We start from the raw sequence: 22,409 nt of genomic DNA on the forward strand, positions 1-22,409 counted from the left end.
TCCTCTTAATAGTATTATAATAATCTAGTCTCTTGGGTCCTGTTGGGAAGGCTCCACTAAATCTTTGAGAAGGGAGAAGAAAGGGTAACTTGCTATCTGATGGACTTGCATCCTGGAGATGATTACAGCTGCTTGCTCGAGCCTGAAACAGTACCCTCGACACCTAGACTTCCAAGAAGCCCCAGGTTGCTTGAAATTTCTGTTCTCTCAGTAATTAACATCTCTTTCCAGAGGAAGATTTCACTTTTGGATTATGATACGGACTCCACTGTGATTTTCTTCACAGTGGCAGAAAAAACTGATTTGTCAAGGGAACGCTATGACCCCCTATAACCACACTGAATAATCAACTGAGGGCTAGCTGGAGAGAACACTTATAACCAAAGATACAAAGTGGAAACTGCATAGAGACTGGTAGAAAGTATGGAGGCGTAAGAAGGCTGGCTGGGCTCCCACAGGCAGCAGCTGAAGTTCTGGAGGGATATCTAAGCTGTGGGTGGTTCCCACTTAGAACTTGGGTCTAAACTCCAAGCTGGGATACCCAGCCCAGAGTACCAGAACTAAAAAAGATGCCCACATAACATCCTGCAGTGAAAAGCAGTGGATTTCTCTCTGCCAGGGAAAGCCAGCTGGAAATCCAGGTACCATCTTAAATCCAGGTACCATCTTTGGCCAATGCATAAAGTTTTGTGTACAGCCACTCACCTTGTGCTCCAGCAGTGGGAGGGCAGAGTGGACTGGAACTATGTGAGAAGAATCTAGGATTGTGGGCTCTGGAGATAGAGCTTGAAGGGCACCTGTCTGGATTCCTCTGCTAAGTCATTCCCCTATACTGCAGAGGACATATTTTTCAGGCAGACCTTTCCCACCCATGCAGCTTTTGTCTGATGGGGAAGCAATTGCCTCACCCTGTTGGAAAACCTTTCCCCCCACCCTGTGGAGTTTCTACAGCCTGAGGCTCATTAAGAGACTGTGAATAACAATCCACCTCTGGGTGCCTTGAGTCTTTGCCTGATTTGTTTCTGGACCCAGGGCTTGGAAAGCAGACTTTGGTGCACATCTTGGTTCTTTCCAAATGCACCAGCCCCAGAAGAGGGTGCCACAAGCTGTGGATTGCTGATAGCTCCAAACAGAGTTCTCAAGGCCAGTCACAAACCAGGGTCTGACATTGGCCTGCACCAGAGACCATTCAAAAGACTGGGAGTCCTAGCAGATCTACCTATTACATAGAAACAAACCCAAACAGGCAGCCAAAATGGGGAGACAAAAATACAGATCAAGTCCCCAAATAAAAGAATAAGAGAATTCTCCAGAAGAAGAGCTAAATGAAATGGAGATAAGCAATCTATCAGATATAGAGTTCAGAATACTGATCATTAGCATACTCAACAGCATGAGAAACGATATGGAAACTATGAATGAAATTAAAAATGACATATAGAAATAAAGAATACATTGGAAGGGATAAGCAGCAGATTAGTTGTAGCTGAGGAGTGGATCAGTGAGTTAGAAGACAGGGTAGAAAAAATCAATCAGAGAACCAAAAATAAAAACAATTAAAAAACAAGAAGACAGCTTAAGGGAGCTGTGGGACAACATGAAACACAAAAATATTAGCATCATAGGAATACCTGAGGAGGTCAAAAGTAAGCAAGGGTTAGAGAACTTGTTTGAAGAAATAATGGAAGAAAACTTCCCTAACCTGGTCAAGGAAAAAGTCACACAAGTTCAGGAGGCACAGAGAGTCCCAAGCAAGAAGAACCCAAAGAGGCCCATGCCCAGATACATCATAATTAAAATGTCAAAAATTAAAGACAAAGAGTGAATCTTAAAAGCAGCAAGAGGAAAGCAATCTGTTACCTACCAAGGAGCTCCCATAAGGTTTTCAGCTGACTTTTCATCAGAAACTGCAGGCCAGAAGGGAATGGCATGAAGTATTCAAGTAAATGAAAAACAAGGATCTGAAACCAAGACTACTCTATCCAGCAAGGCTATCATTTAGAATAGATGGTGAAGCCTGGCTGGGCGTGGCTCAGCGGTTGAGCGTCGACCTGGGATCCAGGCAATCAGGGTTCCATTCCCCATCAGGGCACATGCCTGGTTGCGGGCTTGATCAATGACTCTCTCATCATTGATGTTTCTATCTCTCTCTCTCCCTCTCCCTTCCTCTTTCTGAAATCAATAAAGATATATTTAAAAAATTAAAAAATAAAATAAAATAGATGGTGAAATAAAGAGCTCCCAGACAAAAAGGTTTCTTTAGGAGTTTATCACCACCAAACCAGTATTGCAAGAAATGTTAAAGGGACTGCTGTAATAAGAAGTAGAATCAGAGAGAGAGAGAGAGAGAGAGAAAGATAGGCATAAATAATTAAAAGGACAATAGATAAGTACCTATTAATAATAATTTTAAATGTAAATGGATTAAATGTTCCAATCAAAAGACATAGGGTAACTGAATGGATAAGAAAACATGACCCAAATATGTGCTGTCTACAAGAGACCTGTTTCAGAACAAAAGACTCACACAGGCTGAAAAAACCTATGGAGGACTTTTAGGGAGAGATTGATAGCAATACAGTCAGAGGAGGGGAATTTAACATCCCACTGAATAGATCTTTCAAACAATCAACAAGGAAATAGTGACTCTAAATGACACACTACATCAGATGGATTTAATTGACATTTACAGAACATTTCACCCCAAAGCTGCAGAATATGCATTCTCCTCAAGTGCACACAGGACATTCTCAAAGATAGACCACATGTTAGGACACAAAACAAGTCTCTACAAGTACAAAAAGACTGAAATCATATCAAGCATCTTCTTGGACATTTACACCATGGAATACTATGCAGCTGTAAAAAAGAAGGATCCCTTACCCTTTGAGACAGCATGGTGGGACCTGGAGAGTATTATGCTTAGTGAAATAAGCCAGAGAAAGACAAGTATCACATGATCTAACTCTAATGGGGAATCTAATGAACAAAATAAACCAATGAACAAAATAAATCCAGAGATATAGAAGCATGGAACAGACTGACAAATCCCAGAGGGAAGGAAGGGGTATGTGGGTGGGTGGGGAGAGATTAACCTAAGAACTTATATGTATAACCAATGTTCACAGACAATAATGTGGTGAAAGCCTGGAGGGGGTGGTGCAGGTTGGAGGGGATCAATGGGGATAAAAGGGGACATCTGTAATACTTTCAACAATAAATATAAATTAAAACATGAAAAAAAAAATCAGATTTCTGCATCCCCATTGCAGAACTACTAAATCTCTGTGGGTGAAGGGTCAGTACCTACGTTTTATTTTTAATTTTTATTTTTTGTTTTTTTTTTAGGATCAAACCATTTTATTGCAGGCCTTCAGGGGAGGGTCAACGTGATGGGAGGACAATGAAATCTGATGTCCTCAGCCTGGCCAGGATCTCCCCAGCTTCACAGCCGCCGAAGGGGTACCTATGTTTTAAAGAAGCTGAGAGTTTGTAACCCTATGTATACCGACAGTTGTGAATTATGCTTGGAGCAGGGGTTCTCAAACATGAGCAACCCTCAGAAGTACCTGGAGGGTTCATAAAACACAGATGGCTGGGCTCCACTTCTAGAGCTTCTGATTCAGTGGCTCTGTGGCCGGGCTTGGGAATCTGCATTTCTAACAGGTTCCTGGGTGATATGCTGCTTATCTGGGGACCACACTTTGAGAACCACTGGGTTATTGTGTCCATCAAGTGTAAGATGTTTACTGAGGATCAGAGTGTGGGAGGCAGTGGTGGTGGAGGGCTTGTTTCCTCCCTCTCCAGGAGGTGAGTGTCTGAGAAAGCAGTGCAAGGCCACAAGGGCCAGGAGTGGAGTCAGGCCTCTCTGCATGGCCCTCAGGGAGCAAATGGTGGGTGCATTTGTCAAGTAACTAGGCTTCTGGTGGTTGGAGCTTCAGACTCTCGGGAGCTCAGTTTAGTTTCAGATAAAAATGGGGTTATAAGTCTGTTCTAGGGCAAGACAAGAAGGACTGGCTAAATCTAGAATGTCCAGGAAATTTCAGAACTAAGCAAGAATAACTGAAAGCACAAAAGAAGGCTGAGTTCTCACTACCATGGATAACCAGGCAGAAACCATCTCTAAAAAGCCAGGCTTTTTGGGGGGGAGGGGTGTTGCAATATTAATATACACCAGGCCACCAGGCCTCTGAGCTGATATTTCAGGGGTCTCAGGACACAGATGCTTCCTTTCTTTTATCTAGAAAGTATTTCAGGCTGAGGCCTCCACAGACCACCTGGGGTGCTTGGCTGTGATTCCGGGGCAGCCCACACAGTATCTTTGGTTCCTCGCCTCTGAAACACCTGAAGTTTCCAATATGGCCACTAGAGGTCTCAGCAGGACAATGATTATCCTAGGAAAGGGACAGGAAGCACCTGGAAGAAGCTTGAGAAGCTCCTCGTCCTTTGACTTCTTGTTTAGGGGTCTCTCCAGCAAAGGGAAAAGTAAAGTGAGGAGCTCATGACCTCTGCCTCAATATGACGACTGGTCTTTCAACTGGCTGCCCAAGGATGCCATTTTTCCTCTTTAAACAGTTGTCACAGGAGAAGGAATGGTAACAAGAGGACAACAATGGTTGCCAAGAAGGGGACTACAGGCCCTTACCATAATTTCCAGCAGCGGCTCCCTCCAAATGACATGGCCAATTGAAAATTTTCAGTCTTATATGAAGTGCCATGCAAATGCAACTTTAAAAGTCCTCTAGCACAACTCTTCCAGCCAGATTGGCTGCCTCTAAAGCCCCTTCTCCACCAAAATTCTGAAGCTGAAATTCTATCACATTAATACTTTCTGAGGTCACAGCTCTTTGCAGTGCTATGTCTTGTCCGGCAGCATTAGAACCTAAGAAGTGCACAGGAAATTATCCACCTCTGTAATTTCTCCCGCCCCACATATCGTGCCCTGTTCCTTTCACTCAACTTTCAAATCAGCATCAGATCCAGGGAAAGTTGCTGTGGACCAGACGTGCTGTTTTGGAAAAAGTTGCATGTTAAGCCAAACTTGGAAACAAAAAGTGGGCCAAAATGTTAAATCATGTGATGGTAAAAGATGCATCATAAAAATACCATGGATTTACCATGGAAAAAGAAAGCTCTGTTAAAATGACATTGCCTGTTTCGTTAACATTTGTATTTCTATAATTTTATATGGACAAAGGGTGTATCTCAAAACTGTGCTGGGAGCTGGCATGTGTGGGTCTCTACTCTTGCCTTATTGGCTTTCAAGTTATTCTCTCACCGCCTCAGAGAGTTCCCTGGCCCTGTTTGCTTGGTAAGCAATACACTGAAAGGAGAAAGTGTAGTTTTGTTCATCTACTGGGTCTCCTTAAGTTCCGGAGCTCTAATCAGTGGTGCTTTGGAAAGGAGAGAAGTAGATACCAACCAGAAAACCCTAACCTACAGAAGTCGGCATACCTGAGATGGCAAAAAATGATGTTTGCCATGGCACCTCATTTTCATAGGTCCCTGTAATGTGGACAAGCTACTCGCTTCTCATATGCACCTTCTCTCTCCCACTTAAGTTAATAACAGTGACTCATAGGGCTCTTGCTCCCGTGGGCCGTTCCCATTTGAGCAGCCTGACTATAACTTTTTTCATGATCCTATAATGGGAAATTAATGCCGCTTGGAGGAAACTATGAAAATCAGCCTGAGGTTAGGAGCAAACTTAGCATCGTGTACTTTTTGAAATTAGCTGTTCTCAAACTCATATTACAGATGAAGAGCCTGAGGTTCAGAGGTGTAGTAACTTTCCCAAGCTCACCCAGATATTTGGTGACAGAGGCAGGATTGGAACCTGAGTCTTTTCTTGGGATGTAGACTCCTTCACTTAAAAAAACCTCTCCTGGCTATGTATGCAGGTTTTCAACCAGTGAGAAGAGCTGGGTCAATACACTGATGAGATGCTTTGATGGGAAGAGGAATATTGAGTTTTAATCCAGTTTCTGCCCCATTTTGGACAGGTTAATTTCCATCTCGAGACCTCAGTCATTTTTTATGGGCTAAGGGGGTTTGGAATGAAGGATCCATCTCTTAGGACCCTTTAGCTCCAGAATTCTGTGTGTGTCCAGGGCTGGGGGGTCAACACTGCAGGGTAGTGCTGTCACATTTTGTGAGAGCCCCTTCAATTTTAAATTCTTATCAACTCTGACAACTTGCAAAATTTTCTCCTAATGAATTCCCATTCAACACACACTTGAAACTTTGAAATTGAAGAAAGAGACAGCTAACACACTGAAATCACAGTCAGGTGGGGACTGTGATTGTACAGTAAGATAGGATCTTATTTTGAATGTTCCAGGTACTGTGTACTGGTTGTCAGACACAAACTTCTCCTTCACAAGTTATTTATCTATAAATCTAGTTTTTCACATATTGATTCATTCAAAGTGGAAATATAGTTTATATAGATTCAAGGAACACCAAAACAGATTGTGTGTGTGTGTACAGTGAAGGGCCAATATAGCCCATATTTCGCTTAATAATCCTTCATAATCACAGGTTTATTCAATATATATGTGTTTAGCATATGTATATGAGAAGTTTACCATTTATCTCCATTTTTGCCCTGTTACTTGGCACAATGGTATTTGCTTTCACAAAGCATCCACTCCTACAAAGACTCACAGAGCAGTAACCTGTTTAGGCTGGTGGCCCCAGAAGAGCACTGCATGGCTGAGGCTCACTGTGGGTGACCATGGCCTGAACAGAGAGGCCTATACACACTTTCACACTGTGGAGTAGTACGTTGCAGTGAGAACAGGGACACATGATTAGAATCCTAAAAGCTGACAATCTGAGGGCTCATTGTCAGAGAATAACACCCAGACATTCCCAGGGGGTCCCCAGCTGCTTCCTGGGGAGGTGCCAGGCTGACAGCTGCAAGTGCTCTGGCTCCTACCCATGTGGCAGGGATTGTGGGGAGAGAAGCACAAATATAAAATCAGGAACAAAGATATAAGATCTATGGCTTAAAGTGATTGTTCATGCGGCCCAAGCACCAAGTGGCGAAAGCAGGAATCAGAGAACAGCGGAAAGAACATGCAGGAACGATAGGCAGAAGCGCACAAAACACGGCTGGGCCCACAGGAGCCATGCTCACACTTACATGCTGTGGTCTCACACTACCTTAGTTTGCTTTAAGCATTTCCATCATCTGAGAGTTTGGGAGGGAAAAACAGAACAGTTAAAGGTAAAATACATTAAGAGCTTACTCTTAAAAGTTAAAAATAACAATGTCGTTCCTGACCTGCCATTCTTAGTGTGCAGAGATTCACAGAGATGAAGAAAGAGCACAGTTCTGAGAATCAGACTGTGGTTTCATACCGTGGCTCTGCCACTTGCTAGTTGTGTGCCTCTGGGCAGGTGCCTTATCTTTTTGTGCCTGTTTCCTCATCTGTTAAATGGGTCTAATAGTATCACTTAACTCATGATTGTAATGAAATTGGAATGAATTAATACTATATTTGAAATTCCTGGAACATTCCTATTCAATACCAAGCATTATCTAGTATCATTGTTGCTACTGTTACTTTATCTTTGGCTTCCTCAGGCAATACCTCACACAATAGACAATCAAGAGTTTCTGTAGAAAGCCAAGGCTCAGAGAGAATTTTAGATGCTCAATAAGAAAAACAGTAGAAGAAATAAAAACTTTTGGGGGAAAAGAACAAAGTTAAAACTGCATGGGGTAGTCAACAGCTCCATGTGTTATTATAATTCTTGAGGGCATCATTTCAAATACCAAAGCAACTCGGAGTAGCTTTTTAATTTGTTTATCCTCATCTGAGGATTTTTTTATTGATGAGAGAGAGAGAGAGACATCAATGTGAGAAACATCAGTTGAGCCCGCAACCCAGGTATGTGCTCTGACTGGGAATTGAACCCAAAGCCTGTTGGTATATGGGATGATGCTCCAACCAACTGAGCCACCTGGCCAAGGCCGGAGTAACTTTTTTCAAAACAAAATTTGTTTACTGATTTTTAGGGAGAGGAAAGGGGAGAGAGAGAGGGAGAGAAACATTGATTTGTTGTTCCACTTATTTATGCATTTATTGGTTGCTTCTTGTATGTGCCCTGACCAGGGATCGAACCTGCAACCTTGGCATATCAGGATGATGCTCTAATCAATTGAGCTTTCTAAGAAAGATGAATACTATCTGCTCTCCATATCCACAGCTTTGCATCTGTAGATTCAGCCAATCATGGATCGAAAATATTTGGAAAAAAACACACCAAAACCCACACACAACAATTCCGGAAATTAAAAAAAATCAATAGCATGCACACAGGTCAGTAGGCCCTGAGGCCTGGTTCATGTTGGACAGGTCAAGACTGTGTACCCAACATCAGGTATGACCCTTTAGGTTGATGGCATGTTATATTGTCTAACTGGCTTCCATCCAGTGCCTCACACAGATAATTGCTAAAAGGTGCAGGTGCAAGGACAGGGTAGGTCATGACTACCAGGTGGTTTACCAAGTCATGCAGGAGGATGGATTTCTCTCCCCCATTCTTTCCCTGAACCATTCCATCAGCTTTGAACTCACTTGGCAGGATATTGCAGCCAAGCCAGAAAGAATGGGACCTTAGCCTGAAAGGAACCTGAAAGGAAAGATGACCTGGGCTCAGCCTGCCTTTGCTAATCACTCTGTGTCACTGGCTGGCTAGTACCAGTGCCCTGGTAGTTCTTCACTCTCCCTCAGGGTGAATCTGCCCCTCATCTTGTAGTAGTGAGTTTGCACATGCAGATGGGCCAACTGAGACAAGCCTTATTTGAGCACATGTAGCTTTCCAGAAAACCCCAATTAATGGCTGTCCTCTCTTCTGATCCAGGCACACCCAGTTCCTTCCCTCTAACAACACGAATCTGATTTTACAGCCTCTTGCTTCCTGTTTCCCATTTGGACTTCTTCTTACTTCTCTCTTTTGGTTGTTACTTGACTGTGGCACTTCTTATTCATCGCTGGCCCCAGAAAGTTCCAGATACAAGCTCAAGGCCTCTTCTCTGTCACTCTGTCTCCTCATGCCCTTTTGCACTTTCTCAAAGGCGTGGGGGGTTGTGTTGGCCCTCTTTGGGATGTAAACATTTGGATGAAGCAATTTGCTTATTAAAGTTGGAAAGTCAGGTACTAAAAGCATTATTTCACATTAAAAATATAAGCAACATTGAAAGCCTTGAGCTGGTAGAATATAGAAGGAAGAATGACAAGGAACATACAATAGCTAAGATCTGGAAACAGCCCAAGTGCCCATCAGTAGATGAGTGGATAAAAAAAGCTGTGGGACATTTATACCATGGAATACTACGCAGCTGTAAAAAAGAAGAATCTCATACCCTTTGGGATAGTATGGATGGTCCTAGAGAAAATTATGCTAAGTGAAATAAGCCAGGCATCGAAAGACAAACATCACATGATCTCGCTTATACGTGGAATCTAAAGAACTTAAGAAACTGATGAACAGAATAGATTTAATGACATGGAAGCAGAGATGAGACTGATGAATGTCAGAGGGATGGAGGAGGGTGGGTGGGTGGAGGGGGAGAGAGTAAATAAAGAATTTATATGCATATATGCACAACCCAAGGACACGGACAATGGTGGGGAGAGGGACTGGGGAGAGGGATGGGATGGGGTGGAACGGGTCATTGGGGAGAAAAAGGGACACCTGTAATATTTTAAACAAAAAGAAAATTAAAAAAGAAAAAGAATGACAAGGAACATAAGTGTCAGTTTCAGAGCCTAGCCTAACTGACCTCTGCAAGGATGGGTGAGTTGGCTGCCTCCCAAGATAGGCACTTGTCACCTGCAGATACCACAGTGGTGCTCAGTGTCCAGCTAGCTGCACTCTTCTACCAGGCAGGGCGTGTGTTTGTGTGGGTGAATATCTGTGGTGCCCAAGCACTGGGTGCTGTGCTCTGAGAGGGCCTCTGCTTAGAGCAGAGTTTAGATGTGGATTATACTCTCACGTATAAATATGCCCTAGAGTTGAATTCTTCAGCTGCCAGATGGGCTGCAGGCTCCTAAAGGCTGGGCCTGGGTTTTTCTTTCTTGGGCAGCCTCTCACTATGTCAAGTCCAGCAGGAGTGGGTCAGGGCTGCCAGGGGTCACATTGGCAGGGAAGCTAGCTTTTTAAAGACACAGTGTTGTATCTTAGATCCCAATCACAGGTACTATTTCAAGGATATAGATTACAGTGCTTGGACTCTGGAACACAGAGAGACACCTTGATCTGTTCAACAGCTTCTTGAAGGGATGCTATTTATGGCATCAGAATGTTGCTTAGGCAAAAATGCAAATGGGAGAGGATACTTGGAAAAGCAAAGGGATTTCCAACCAGAAAAAGTAGTCTAATGAGCTGATGTTTGCAGAAGTGGAGACATTTAAACAGGATTATTAAGCAGTTAGCGAAATTATAACTAGGATGGGTACACAAGGTGATTCCAAAAGGAATCATTTCAAATAAGTCATTCCCTTGCTTTGGAGGGCTTTCCTTCCACATTGTCGAGAAGGTCATAAGTTTAACAGAAGTGATGGAGACAGTCACTTTTTTCTTGTCGATGGGACAAGCAATGTCATGTCTCCCGGAGGGTCAATGAGTCTGGTCAGGCCAGAACACATTTGGAGGGCTGAGCCCTCGATGAGGTGAAGACAGCCATGGTATCCTCATCCTGCACACTGCGAGTCTTATTAAAGAGTTTAATGGCAGTAGCTTCTAAATTCTACTCTGGGCCCCAGGGCCCAATTCTCTCCCAGGGTAGTACAGATATCCCCAGGTGTAAGTTGGCAGACTAAGTTTCAGTGGGTAGCCCATGTAGGAAAAAGAGCAAAAGAATGAAACAAGGGGCTGATGCTTGAGCAATCGTTTGAGTATTCTGATGTTCTATTCTCTGTCTTACCTACATAGTCAGGTTTCAAGGCAAACTTCTGGATCCCTCTGACCATAGGTATCATATTCCAATCAAGGATGAGGCAATGGGACACACTTTGTGTGCATCTTTCCATAGAGTGGGAGAGGATTCCTTAGAGAAAAGGAATAGCATTTCCCCACTTGGTTCCATGCACATGTGTGTGCAGCATGCTTTTCTCTTTGCTATGGACATGGACAGGTCTTGTACCATCGCCGGTTGTACTAGCACCTTTGTTCAGAGGGCTTGCTAAATACATGTCACTCTTAGTGGTAGATCAACTAATAGGCTGAGATACTACTTATTAAGTAACTTTATCTATAATACTCAAACATAAAAACAGACAGTCTTTGTGTTTCCACTTGATTTACTCACACTTGAGTGAACAGCTGTCTCATTCATTCAAACTTTATAAAAAGCACCCCAAATGTCCCTCTGAGTATTTCTTTTACTGGGTAATTTGCCCTAAGCCCTGGAAGTTTGAATTCTATTGTTTAATTTCCCACTTTCTTGGTGGTAGTGGGTAATAGGTGGAGTGTTGACTGATTTTTCCTTCAAATGCATCACCCCCTGGGCCTTCAGAACTCAGTGGTGGAGTGTAGCAACAAAAAGAAGATAAAAGAAATAAAATCCTAGTGAAAATGATTTTTAGTTGAGAGACCTTTCAAAGAAGAAACATAACTTGGTGCTGTAATTTATTGTTAGAATCAAATAAATCTAGGCTGGACGTGACATTGGTAATTAATTATCCAGCCCACTGCTTCATTTTATAGATAAGGACATGAAAGCTCTGAGAGGACAGGTGACACACTCTGTCGGAGGTGGTCAGGGTTAGTGATAGGTCTCCTGACTCATGATCCATCAGTATCCCATCACACTGCTTCCATTTTCAGTACAAGAATGAAGCTTTCTAAGCAATGACACCCATTAGGAATATGAGTAATATGCCCAGCCTGCCCCCTGAGTTTAGAAAAGTTTAATCTCTTCATAAGCAAGCTAAGATCAAAGTTAGGAAACTGGTTTAACTCCTTCAATAAGATAAAGATTAAATGATATGTGTGGTCTGCCTCTAGGCCACCGATCCCCAAATTTGAATAAACTATAGAACCCTTTAAAGGAAAATAATTCTTTGAGACTTATGATAAATTTTGTTAACCAACAATTGAGAAACATTTAATTAAGAAACCTAAAATCTCATTCTTTGAACATGATTTTCAATTGAGAATTGTCACTAAAAAAATACAAGTTTTATCTTTAGAATTGGAAAAATGAAAGCACAGGTCTTAAATGTCCTTATTAAACCCAAAGACCCCCATGTACCTGTAAGAATATGCCCTTGAAATCTAATTTGAGAAACACTGTCCTTGCTCAGAATGAGTCTCTACTCTCTTCTCTGGGCCCATCGAGGAACAACTTCTTCAGTTTATACCCCTTCTACCTTTGCTCCTTTAGTAGCTATGTCTTTTGTATTGAATGGACTTTTTTAGTTCACTCAGTTTTACAGTGCAGCCTGTGTGTCCCGTATTCCCTTTACCTTACCCTATTTCTCTCTGAATCCTGGCTCACTTTTTGATTTCCCTAATATTTGCTTTAATGAAAATTCAGCAAAATCCTGCCCTTGTGGAATGATACATTTAATAAAAATTCTAGTTTTCTAGAAGAAAAGAGAGGTTTCCAATCTGTCATCTAGGCAGCACTGGCCACTGTCTAGATTTCAGGAATGAAGTTCCATCAGTTAAAATGCACTTTACACACCTCAGCTGGCCTTGTACAGTAGTTAAGTTCCCTGTTTTACAATCTTATGAATTTAACATTGCCATCCTGTCCTCCTTCTAGGGTGACAGGTGGCTAAAACACATTTAGATTTTCCTCTGAGGGGGAATTGCTCTCTCCTTGAAAGTCTCTCACCACTCCATGTCTCACAGACCACAAGGAATTTGCCAAGGAGCTCCCCTTGGGAATGCCTCTTTCCTGCCTGCTTCCTTTCTTCTATTCTTGGGTCAGAGTTTTCTTTTTCATTAAGAATTCTTCCCCCAGTGGAAATGTAAATGCACTAGAATTTCTTTTTGGCTCTTACAGTGTTGTTATTTTTGTTTGGGATTTTATGGAATGATTTTTTAAAAGATTGCAACGGATCCTAGTACTACATTATTTTGGGTAAAAAAATGAAAGGATGTTTCTCTATATTTGCATGTTGCAATATGATAGGTACTAGCCACATATGGCTCTTTAAATTTAAATTAATTAAAATGAAATACAATAAAAATTTAGTTTCTCAGTCTCATAGCCACATTGTGCTCAAAAGGCACATGTGTCTGGGACGCAATTTGGACAGAGCAGTTATAGAACATTTCCATCATTGTTCTGTGGACAGTGATGCTCTAGAACACTTACTATGCTTTAATAAAATTTGAACACATGCTGTGTACTATGCTTTAGAAGTCAGATTCAGAAAAAAGGTACAATGAAACATAAATATGCAAGTCATCTTCAGTCAAAACCCATCTGGAAAGTGCTGAGGATAATTGTTTAATAAACAATACAGTTGGAAGTCTGGGTGTCTTTATGTTCAAGTCAGAAACACAAAGCATCATCATTTAATTTAGATTATAAGAAGATCAGCCTTTATTTAAATGACAAGATAGAATGGACTTTCATTAAAGTGGTGGTTCTTCTCAATGGAGCTGTGTATGTGGGTTTGGGAGTGGTAGGAGTGCATGGGGAACACCTGGGAACTTGTGTCAAACTAGACCTTTCCTCCCCTACCCAGATAGGATTAGAATCCACTGGGGAAGGGAAGTACTGCAGGTGTAACTCCTGTAATTTGAAAAAGTCCCTCAGGTCGTTCTCATGTGTCTTCTCCACCTTTATCCTTCTAGGTGGGAACCACTGCTCCCCCAAAATTGCTAAATTGGTTGGGAGATGTTTAAGTACATAAGTGTTTATATAGGTTGTATTAGTCAGGGGTCTTTAGAGAGGCAGAACCAATATATAGATATAAAATTTAGTGGCTACTACATATATAATTTATTATAAGAATTGGTTCACATAATTATGGAGGCTGAGAAGTCCCATGATCTGTCACCTGTAAGCTGGAGAACAGGAAAGTTAGTGGTGTAATTCAGTCCAAGACCAAAAGCTTGAGAATCAGGGGAGCTGATGGCATAAGTTCCAGTCTGAGTTCAAAGACCCTAGAATCTGGGGGTTGACTGTGTAAGTCCTAGTCTGAATTCTAAGGCCTGAGAGCCAAGGGCAGGAGATGGATGTCCCAGCTCAAGAAAGAGAGCAAATTTACCCTTTCTCCAATTTTGTATTCTATTCAAGCCCTCACAGATTGAATGATGCCCACTTGGATTAGTGAAGGTGATTTTCTTTACTCAGTCTACCAGTTCAAATGCTAATCTCTTCCATAAATGCCCTCACTGACACACCCAGAAATAATGTTTTACCAGCTATCTGGGCATCCCTTAACCAAGTCAAGTTGATTCATAAAATTGACCATTACATAGGTTCAGTGCTGCTTACTGTGGCTGGTCTCATGGACAATTCCTCACAAAGTCTAAGTAGAATGAGAAAGCCTTCTGGTTAGCAAGGCTATATTGCTTCTCCAAAGCATCATGAGTAAATACTGAAGGCAAGTTAGCAGAGCATTAAACATTTATTCGTTCAAGGATCACTTATTGAGCATCTAATAATATCTGTCAAACACCTGATGTGTATTATGGAATATAATGAAATAAGCAAGTGACAGCACTGGAGTGTGGCAGCTGAATTTCTGCATGGGCCCTGGAGTCAACCCAGGTTTAAATCTTGCATGCTCTAGCTGTGTTCTTAGACAAATTACTTAACTTCTCTAAGGTTCAATTTCCTGTATTAAATTGGGAATAATGCTAGTACTTACTTCATGAGGTTATTATGAGGATTGAATAATGTAAGGTACACAGTAAACATTAGGTAAAATTTGCTGACTACAGCATTAAGGAGTGTCTAGTTTAGTGAGGAAGATAAACTCACTTAAGCTGTACTCTTCCTCACTGTAGAGATGGCTAGTTCAACTGATAAGGAAATGATGCTAAAGAAGTCAAAAGTATAGATTTAATCCCTGTATGGTTCAATCAGCTGTGGGGTAGATCAGATGCCCCTGCCTTAGCTCTGCCATCTCACAAATGTGGGCCACAAGGAAATCAGGATGGTGGTATATGAACGATCAAGTGTGAGAGCTGAGAATGATCCAAGATAGAATCAGTCCAATTTCCTTCCCTTGGAGATGAGCAGATTAAGCTTAGAGTCAAAGTACTTTGCCAAACTTTAAACACAACACATTTGTGACAGAGGTGAGGTCAGAACCTGTGGTTCCTGATCCCCTGCCCAGTGTTTGTTGTACACACATTGATAGTTTCCTAATGGAACAAAAATATTCATCACCATGAAATATTAGGAAAGATGTTTATTTTACTATCATTGGGATTATTTCCAATGCATTTGCATAAGCTCCAGAACCCAGACACCACATTGGGTGCAATTTTCATATGTCCTCAGAGGCAAATTGACATCCTATGAGACATAGATCCTAGAAGGAACTCTATGCAGACTCACAATCTGTAACAGCCAAGTGTTCTTGGGATCTAGTTTGCGATATATCTCAAAAGTTAACCTGGCTCATTGGTGCTCAGCAATGGTAAACCTTCAGTTCTTTTTAGAATATTGGAATGACTAGGAGACAACAGTGAACTCATGAAAACCAGGGTACTGGAAGGTAGGACCCAATGTTCATGTTCACCACGGTCTTGATACTGTCTTTCTTGGTCTTCAGTTCTCAGGGTAAACAGTCAACTTTTTGCTTCAGTAACTGCTTTCACCTTGTCACCTTCTAAAAGCACAAATGGTGAAAGAACCATGGACTTTTCAGATCAGAACTGGTCTTTTGAGACCAGTTGGTCTTCTGAGCACTTCTTCCAATGTGGCTGTGTGGGGTAGTTTTTCCCAAAGATAAATTCCTCAGCATACAAAGCCAGCCATGCCCACTGGCAGTAAAGAGAGAGGCACAACAGTCAGGAAATGTCTTTAAAAATCTCAGTCAAATTATATCATAGCTCCTTGTCCACAGCCATCCAATGGCTCCCATCACAGGTGGAATAAAATCCAAACTTCTTTCTTTGGCTTATAAAGCTTGCAGGATCTGGTCCTTGCCTACCTTCTAGATTCATTTTATACCCCTCTCCCTCTCACTTACTACCATCCAGTCAAGCTGGTCTTCTTTCTCATCCTATTCCCATCTTTGCATCTCTGTGCTTACTCTTTCTACTGCCTGGAATTCTTTCTCTATGATTATTCTTATATCATTCTCTCCAGATTTCATTTAAATGTCACATCCTCAGAGGTCCTCCTGAATATCCAACCTGAGGGAGCTACTTGGTCACTGCCTATCATATTACCCAGTTTAAATTCCCTGCACAGCACTTTCCACTCTCTGACATTTTCCTGCCTTATTAATTTATTTATTGCTTGTCTTTCCCCATTAGAAATCAAACTCTAGGAGAAATGGGATTTTGTTTACCTGGTTCACTACTTTATTTCCATCTCTTAGAACTATTCTTAGCACATAGTGGGCGCTCAATAAGTATTTACAGAATGAAATGGATAAATGAACTAGTGGCAACCCTACTGCTCTAGGATCATAGCTCATCTAAGATTATTTTTTTGCTGGTGCTGTTTGTACCTACAGCAGATCTCCTGGGCTCTGGCTGTTGCCTGCCTAGATGCAAAGTGTCGAGCACCATGGAGAGCAAATTTAAAAATCACTCTTACCAGCAAAACACACAACAAATGTTGATTGATTGAACAATATTTAATGAGTGCTTACTGTGTCTGATACTAAGTCTTTATGACAACTCAATCTTAATAAGTCAATCGGATAGGTGCTGTTTTCATTTCCATTAGAGAGGATCAATAAATTAAGGTCCTAATGGTTAAATGTATCATCCATGGCCACAGAGATAGTAAATTAAAGGGTCAAGATTTGAATCCAAGGAATCTGAGTTCAGAGGCCACACTGTTAAGTGTTACAGAAAATTGATAATGAAACCCATACAAGTGAAAAGAATGCAAAGAAGGAATGAATTGCAAAAAGAAAATGCCAGAGAATGTGAATTTATATTTGTTTAATCAATATAAACCTGAGTGACAAGTCTCCCACCTGCATCAACATAAAAAGTATCTTTACCTCTCCAAGGCTACAGTGGCCTTCAGTGATCTGAGAATGTGAATTGAGGTGAACAAACTTTTCAGCACTATAGAGCTCTAATAAAGGAATTTCTTGGGTATCGTCCACACCATCATGAAACTGAAGGTGCCTTCTCTGCCTCCAGGACCTGAGCAGGTCATGCTGAATAGATTATGTACATATGGTATGTTGCTTAGTCAATGGAACGTTGGAAGCCTGTTGGTTGGCTTTCAGCCCTAAGTATTCCCTCTTTCCCACTCATTTGTGTAAATGTTTGTCTCTACTGGACAATGGCAACTGCCACACCTTATCAGGCATCTGGACTTTCCGTCTTAGTCCTTCTTGTCCAGCCCACTGATGTCTAATAGGTCTAAACAGATGATGTCAGGAAATAAATGATGCTACAAATATTTAATATCAGGAGGCAAAACCACTGGTGATGTCCAAGGGCACCCAGGACACACACACACACACACACACACACACACACACACACACACACACACAGATGAGGTTTCAGAAGGAGCTTGAGGCTGGACTCTGATGGAATCCAGAGACAGGAAAGTCCTCCTGAGGATTTAGTTATTCTAACCATCTGGTTTGACCTTTGCATCCAGCAGAAATACTGAACAGAAAAATCCTAAGACAAGGTGATGAACCATGACAGGGAAAGAGCTTTCTGAGACGGATGAGAGAGTACTCTAAATGAGAAATAACAGAGTAAAAGAAATGCTTTAGGACTCAATTTGCTAGGTAATGCATGTTTTACGAGTATTACTCCATGACACGTTTGGACAGAATGAACATTGGTTATGAAGAAAATTCTCTCCTCAGATGTGTGCATTCAAACCCTATGAATAAAAGTCACTGAATGTGTAGCTGGGAGGAAAACTTTGGTCCTTTATAATTTCCCTTTTCTTTGTGTTCAATGGTGGATGTAATGCTATGGGTATTAATACTACCAATACAATGATGGGCAATACAACCTACTCTAGATTTTCCACCAGAAAGGGCCAATGGCAATCATCTGCATCTGAAGCCTTAGATATTCAAGTCTATCTTCTGTGCCAAGCTCTTTTACTGAAGTGGAAAATAACAAAGGACAATGCTGATTTCTGTAAGTTTCATTCCATTTCAAAGTTTTTTCACGGTTCCACCTTGACTTTCATCAGTACACATGGAAATGGCAAAAGACAAGAAAATATAAGGGGGCTGAAAATTTTTACATAGTACACACTAAATAATTGAAGGGCTAATCAGGGAGAGGGACCGAGAGTGTCTACTGTATGACAGGCATTTCCTATACTTCTTAGTTCATTTCCATGACTTCCTTGATGAGTATTACTAATCCTCCTTTTACAGAGCAGTACAGTGAGTCCAAGTGAGTCTCTTCCCCAAAGTCACCTAATTAGTCAGCAGTAGTGCAGATTCAGTGGGGACTCAAATTCAGGTCTAGCTGCCCTAAACACTATGCTCTCCCTAGTATCCTGTGCGAATTGTACAGCATTCTGAAGCATCTTTTTCTGATGCAAGGTGTTCTATGAGGTGTTACCTAATTAACCTTTGCAATCTTTCTGTGATGCAGGGAAATTCCTGCTATCTCTTTATTTTTCCAAATAAGAAAACTGCTGCAGGGAGGCTCTCAGAGAATCTGGAAATCTTATTGGGGTGTCTGGTAGTTTGGTATAAGCAGGGCACATGTCGGGTGGAGAGGGCATTCTAGGGGAGGGGGAACTGCAGGTCACCCTCCCACTATGGCAGTGCATTGCCCTCGATTTTCTCTGATACGGGGATGTGCTTGCACACAGGTTGATATAGAGCTCCAGGCTCTCAATGTTGCTGCTTGATTGGTCTTTTAAATTTTTTGTTTTTCCTTCAAAAATAATAAACACGTACAGGAAAGTTTTGAGAGCATGACTACTTTCCCTCCAAAGTTCTCTTTATTTAAGTTGGAACTACTTGCATTGAATTTTTTAGCAATCAGGGGAATGAAAAACTGTGTCCACTGCACTTTCATCAAAACTCTTTCTGGTTAATTTCGGTATCACCATTATGCATGAATAATATGTTCTAAAAATTAAAAATAAAAGTGCAGCTTAATGACATACTACTTTGATTAAGATAACTTGGATGAAAATATAATTAAAATTATATGGTCATATGGTCAAATGGCCAATTTCTAGCTATCTATGTTATAGGAGAAAAGTTACCAAAAGACTAATTTTTTATACTTTCTAGTCCTTCTGCAATGTAGAGTCAACGTGTCATTTTTTGTCCAATCAGGTCACTTTTGAGAGTCAAAGTGGTCATGTCAGTTCAGCAGGTATAAACCGGGACTGTCCGAGGTATACCAGGATGGATACCCAATGTATCCAAAAGGAAGCCCTTTTTTCTTCTGTGCATTCCATAAGCAGCCCAGCATCCATGACTTAAAGGTAACTGTGACTTCTAGAACTGCCCACTGCAGGAGTGGGTCCTTTTATTTATTTTCCCCCATTTCTGCTTGCTCTTGATAGTGGGCAAGCCAGGCTGTAGACCCTTGATTAGTTAGAGTGGAACCCCTGGCAGCTCTCAGTGGGGGTGCTCTGTCTCCTCTGGGAGGGAGAGTTGGGACTAAGTCCTGGGACAGGATCTAGAGCCAAACCACAGCCTGGTCCTCCTAACTATGGGATTTGGGAGTCAGTATGTTTAGGGATAATTTTTTTCTCTTACCTTCCTACTTATGCCATCTGTTTGTCTGACCTCTTCAGCTTCTCTGGCCTGAGGAGGCTTTACCCAACATCCCTGTGTTTGGAGAATAGGAGGGCAGCTGGCTGCCTCACCCTCTAGAAAGGGCTGTCAGGCCTGAACCCTTGGGACACTGCTCCTTTGCTGGAAGGTTACCTGGGAATCTAGGTCTCTTGGTTTCAGGCAAGGGGCCAGAAGAAGGGGCTAGATTTGAGTTACCGAGTTCTCTGCTTGCTGAGTTGGGGGCTATTGCCCCCCCTATTCTGTGAGGTTCTCCCCTTGACCTTTTTGCCTGCCAATTCAGTGAGCAGGCAGCACCCTCCTGCTGGTCTGGGGAGTTTGAGGGTAGTGGGGACAGAGACTTAGGAGCCCTGCCTCTCTGCTCTGAGGTCACCAGAGCCTAGGAGGGTTGACTGTGTTTCCTAGACTGTCCTATAGAAAGAGGCCTGGGCTGTCTCACAGCCACTGCTGAGAGTCATTCATGGCAGGAGTGAGCTTTTAGGCGTGAGTCTATGACTAGGGAACTGATAGGCCTTCTCTGTTTCCTCTTGGGTTGCCCATACATGGATGATTATGTTCTGCTATGCAACCCCCAGCAAAAGAGAGCTTAGTTAAGAGAAGAATGTTCAGGACTTCTGATAATACTGCCTGACTTGAAGTACCTGGGGGCAGACTCTAAGGCTGAGATGGCCTGATGAGTACAGGACACCTGCTTTTGAATATATAAAAGGCTGTGGTCTGGAGAAGGGTCAGCCTCCTTTGTGAGGTCCTTGGAGTGTGGGAGACCTAGAAGAGATGGACCTTGGCCCAAAGATGGGAGAGGCCTTCCGAGGGAGTCAACACTGTGAGATGGGCCAAGCATTTCCAAAATAGCTTTAAGAATAAATTAAATAATAACAGCTATTATTCATCGAGAACCTACCATCTGCTAGGTGCTTTTACATACTATGAGAGAGATTACTAATTACCCATCATCCACCCTCCCTCTTTGCCTCAGTCCTCTATATACTGTTGGGAGTGGCAATGTGTTCAGCTAAAATCCTAACTTTTCCAGTCTCCTTGAAGATAAGTATGGCTGGGGAATTATAAATAAAAGTTGTTTGGTGAGGCATCTAGAAAAACTCTTTAAAGACACAGCTGAGAGGCAGGCTTCTTTTTGTTCTTCCCTTTTCTTTCTTCCTGTCTGAAATGCAAATGTGATGGAGCTGCAGCAACCGTCTTATGATCACAAGTGAATCTTGAGGATGGGAACCACATGCCAAAGATAATACAGCAAAATGAAGGAAACTGGGACATTCTTGATGCATGGCGTCCTCTTGACAGCTCTGAACTGCTACCATTAGACTTCATATTATAGGAAGGAAAATCAACCTCTACCATGTTTAAGGAACTATTATTTGGGTTTTCTGTTATATGTTTGCTAACTTAATCCTGAAATACACATTATTTCATTTAATTCTTTCATGGATGATAGGCCTTATCACATCCATTTTATAGGTGGAAAAATGGAGTCTAACTTGTCCAAGGACACACAAGTAGAAAGCGGTACAGCTAAGATTTAATCTTGGGTCAATCTGATCCCAAGTCCATCATATTTCCATGTTGCTTCTCTTCTCACAGAGCAGCTAATGTGTGATAGCAAATTCTATACCAATCCATTGCACGGCCATCTCTTGCTATCTAAATATGCTGCAGACCATCAGACTCATTGTTGCTATGCTTGATCTAGGCCGGCCCATGAGGAGGGAAGCAACATGATCATTTTTATCCTTCTGACCTCAGTTCCAGTTCCTTCTAAAACCCTCACATGTTAACACATATTCCCCCTCTCTCTCCCACTCACACATGGCAGTGTGAATGGATAATCAAGGTTAAATGCTGCTCTGTCTTGAGTTACTGGGCCCACTGTTTCCAGTGGCCTCTCTGTGTCACATGAGCATGAATAATTTAAAGAAGGCAGGTCAAAAGCTGGAGCCTGTGCTTTTTAAGCTCCTCAGTCTTGATGGAGTAGTTTATTAACCATATATCTTTTTCTTTTTTTCCCAGATTAGTGGCCATATCAGCAAATGTGGAAGTTGATTTACAGTTTATACTTTGTGCACTCTCTGAAGTGGAGTGAAAAATTGAAAGGTTTATGTCAAGCTCATTCATTCACAGACCCATTTAAGATCAAATTAATTTTAAAGTGCTTATGGGCTATATAATGTTTCCAAATTTTGCTTTTCAAATCTATAGTGATCTTTATGGCATAATATATATTTCAAGCTAAAGCTATTGCAGACTTGGAAATACAATTTTTTATATAAAACATTCTGGGATGAATATATCATAGGATGAAAAGTTAATCTCAGAAACCCAAAACTGCTTAACAAATACAGTGAGCTGGGGACAATCAACCAAAAGGGCTCAGAGTCAAAGAATGTTGTAGCTGGAATGGTCTGAAAGATCAACTAGTTTATTCCTCTCATTTTAGAGATGGAAAAACTGAGACCCAGAACAGTTAAGTGATTA

The 22,409-nt window shown here is 41.7% G+C and overlaps 1 protein-coding gene across 3 annotated transcripts in view; it reads right to left on the reverse strand.

Moving 5' to 3' along the window:
• Positions 1-22,409, reverse strand: part of LHFPL3 (LHFPL tetraspan subfamily member 3) — a 567,539-nt gene that overhangs the window by 57,971 nt on the left and 487,159 nt on the right. Inside the window, exon 3 of one of the 3 annotated variants that reach the window (XM_081146480.1) lies at positions 7,148-7,195. The exons of 1 other annotated variant lie outside the window; for it this stretch is intronic. In XM_081146480.1, the coding sequence (XP_081002606.1) occupies positions 7,179-7,195 (17 nt within the window). In that variant the 3' untranslated portion in view covers positions 7,148-7,178. The remainder of the gene's footprint in view (positions 1-7,147; positions 7,196-22,409) is intronic. One more of the 3 variants, XM_081146479.1, reaches the window with a different exon arrangement.

The sequence above is a fragment of the Miniopterus schreibersii genome (assembly GCF_964146895.1).
Source record: "Miniopterus schreibersii genome assembly, chromosome: 9".
Lineage (NCBI taxonomy): Eukaryota > Metazoa > Chordata > Mammalia > Chiroptera > Miniopteridae > Miniopterus > Miniopterus schreibersii.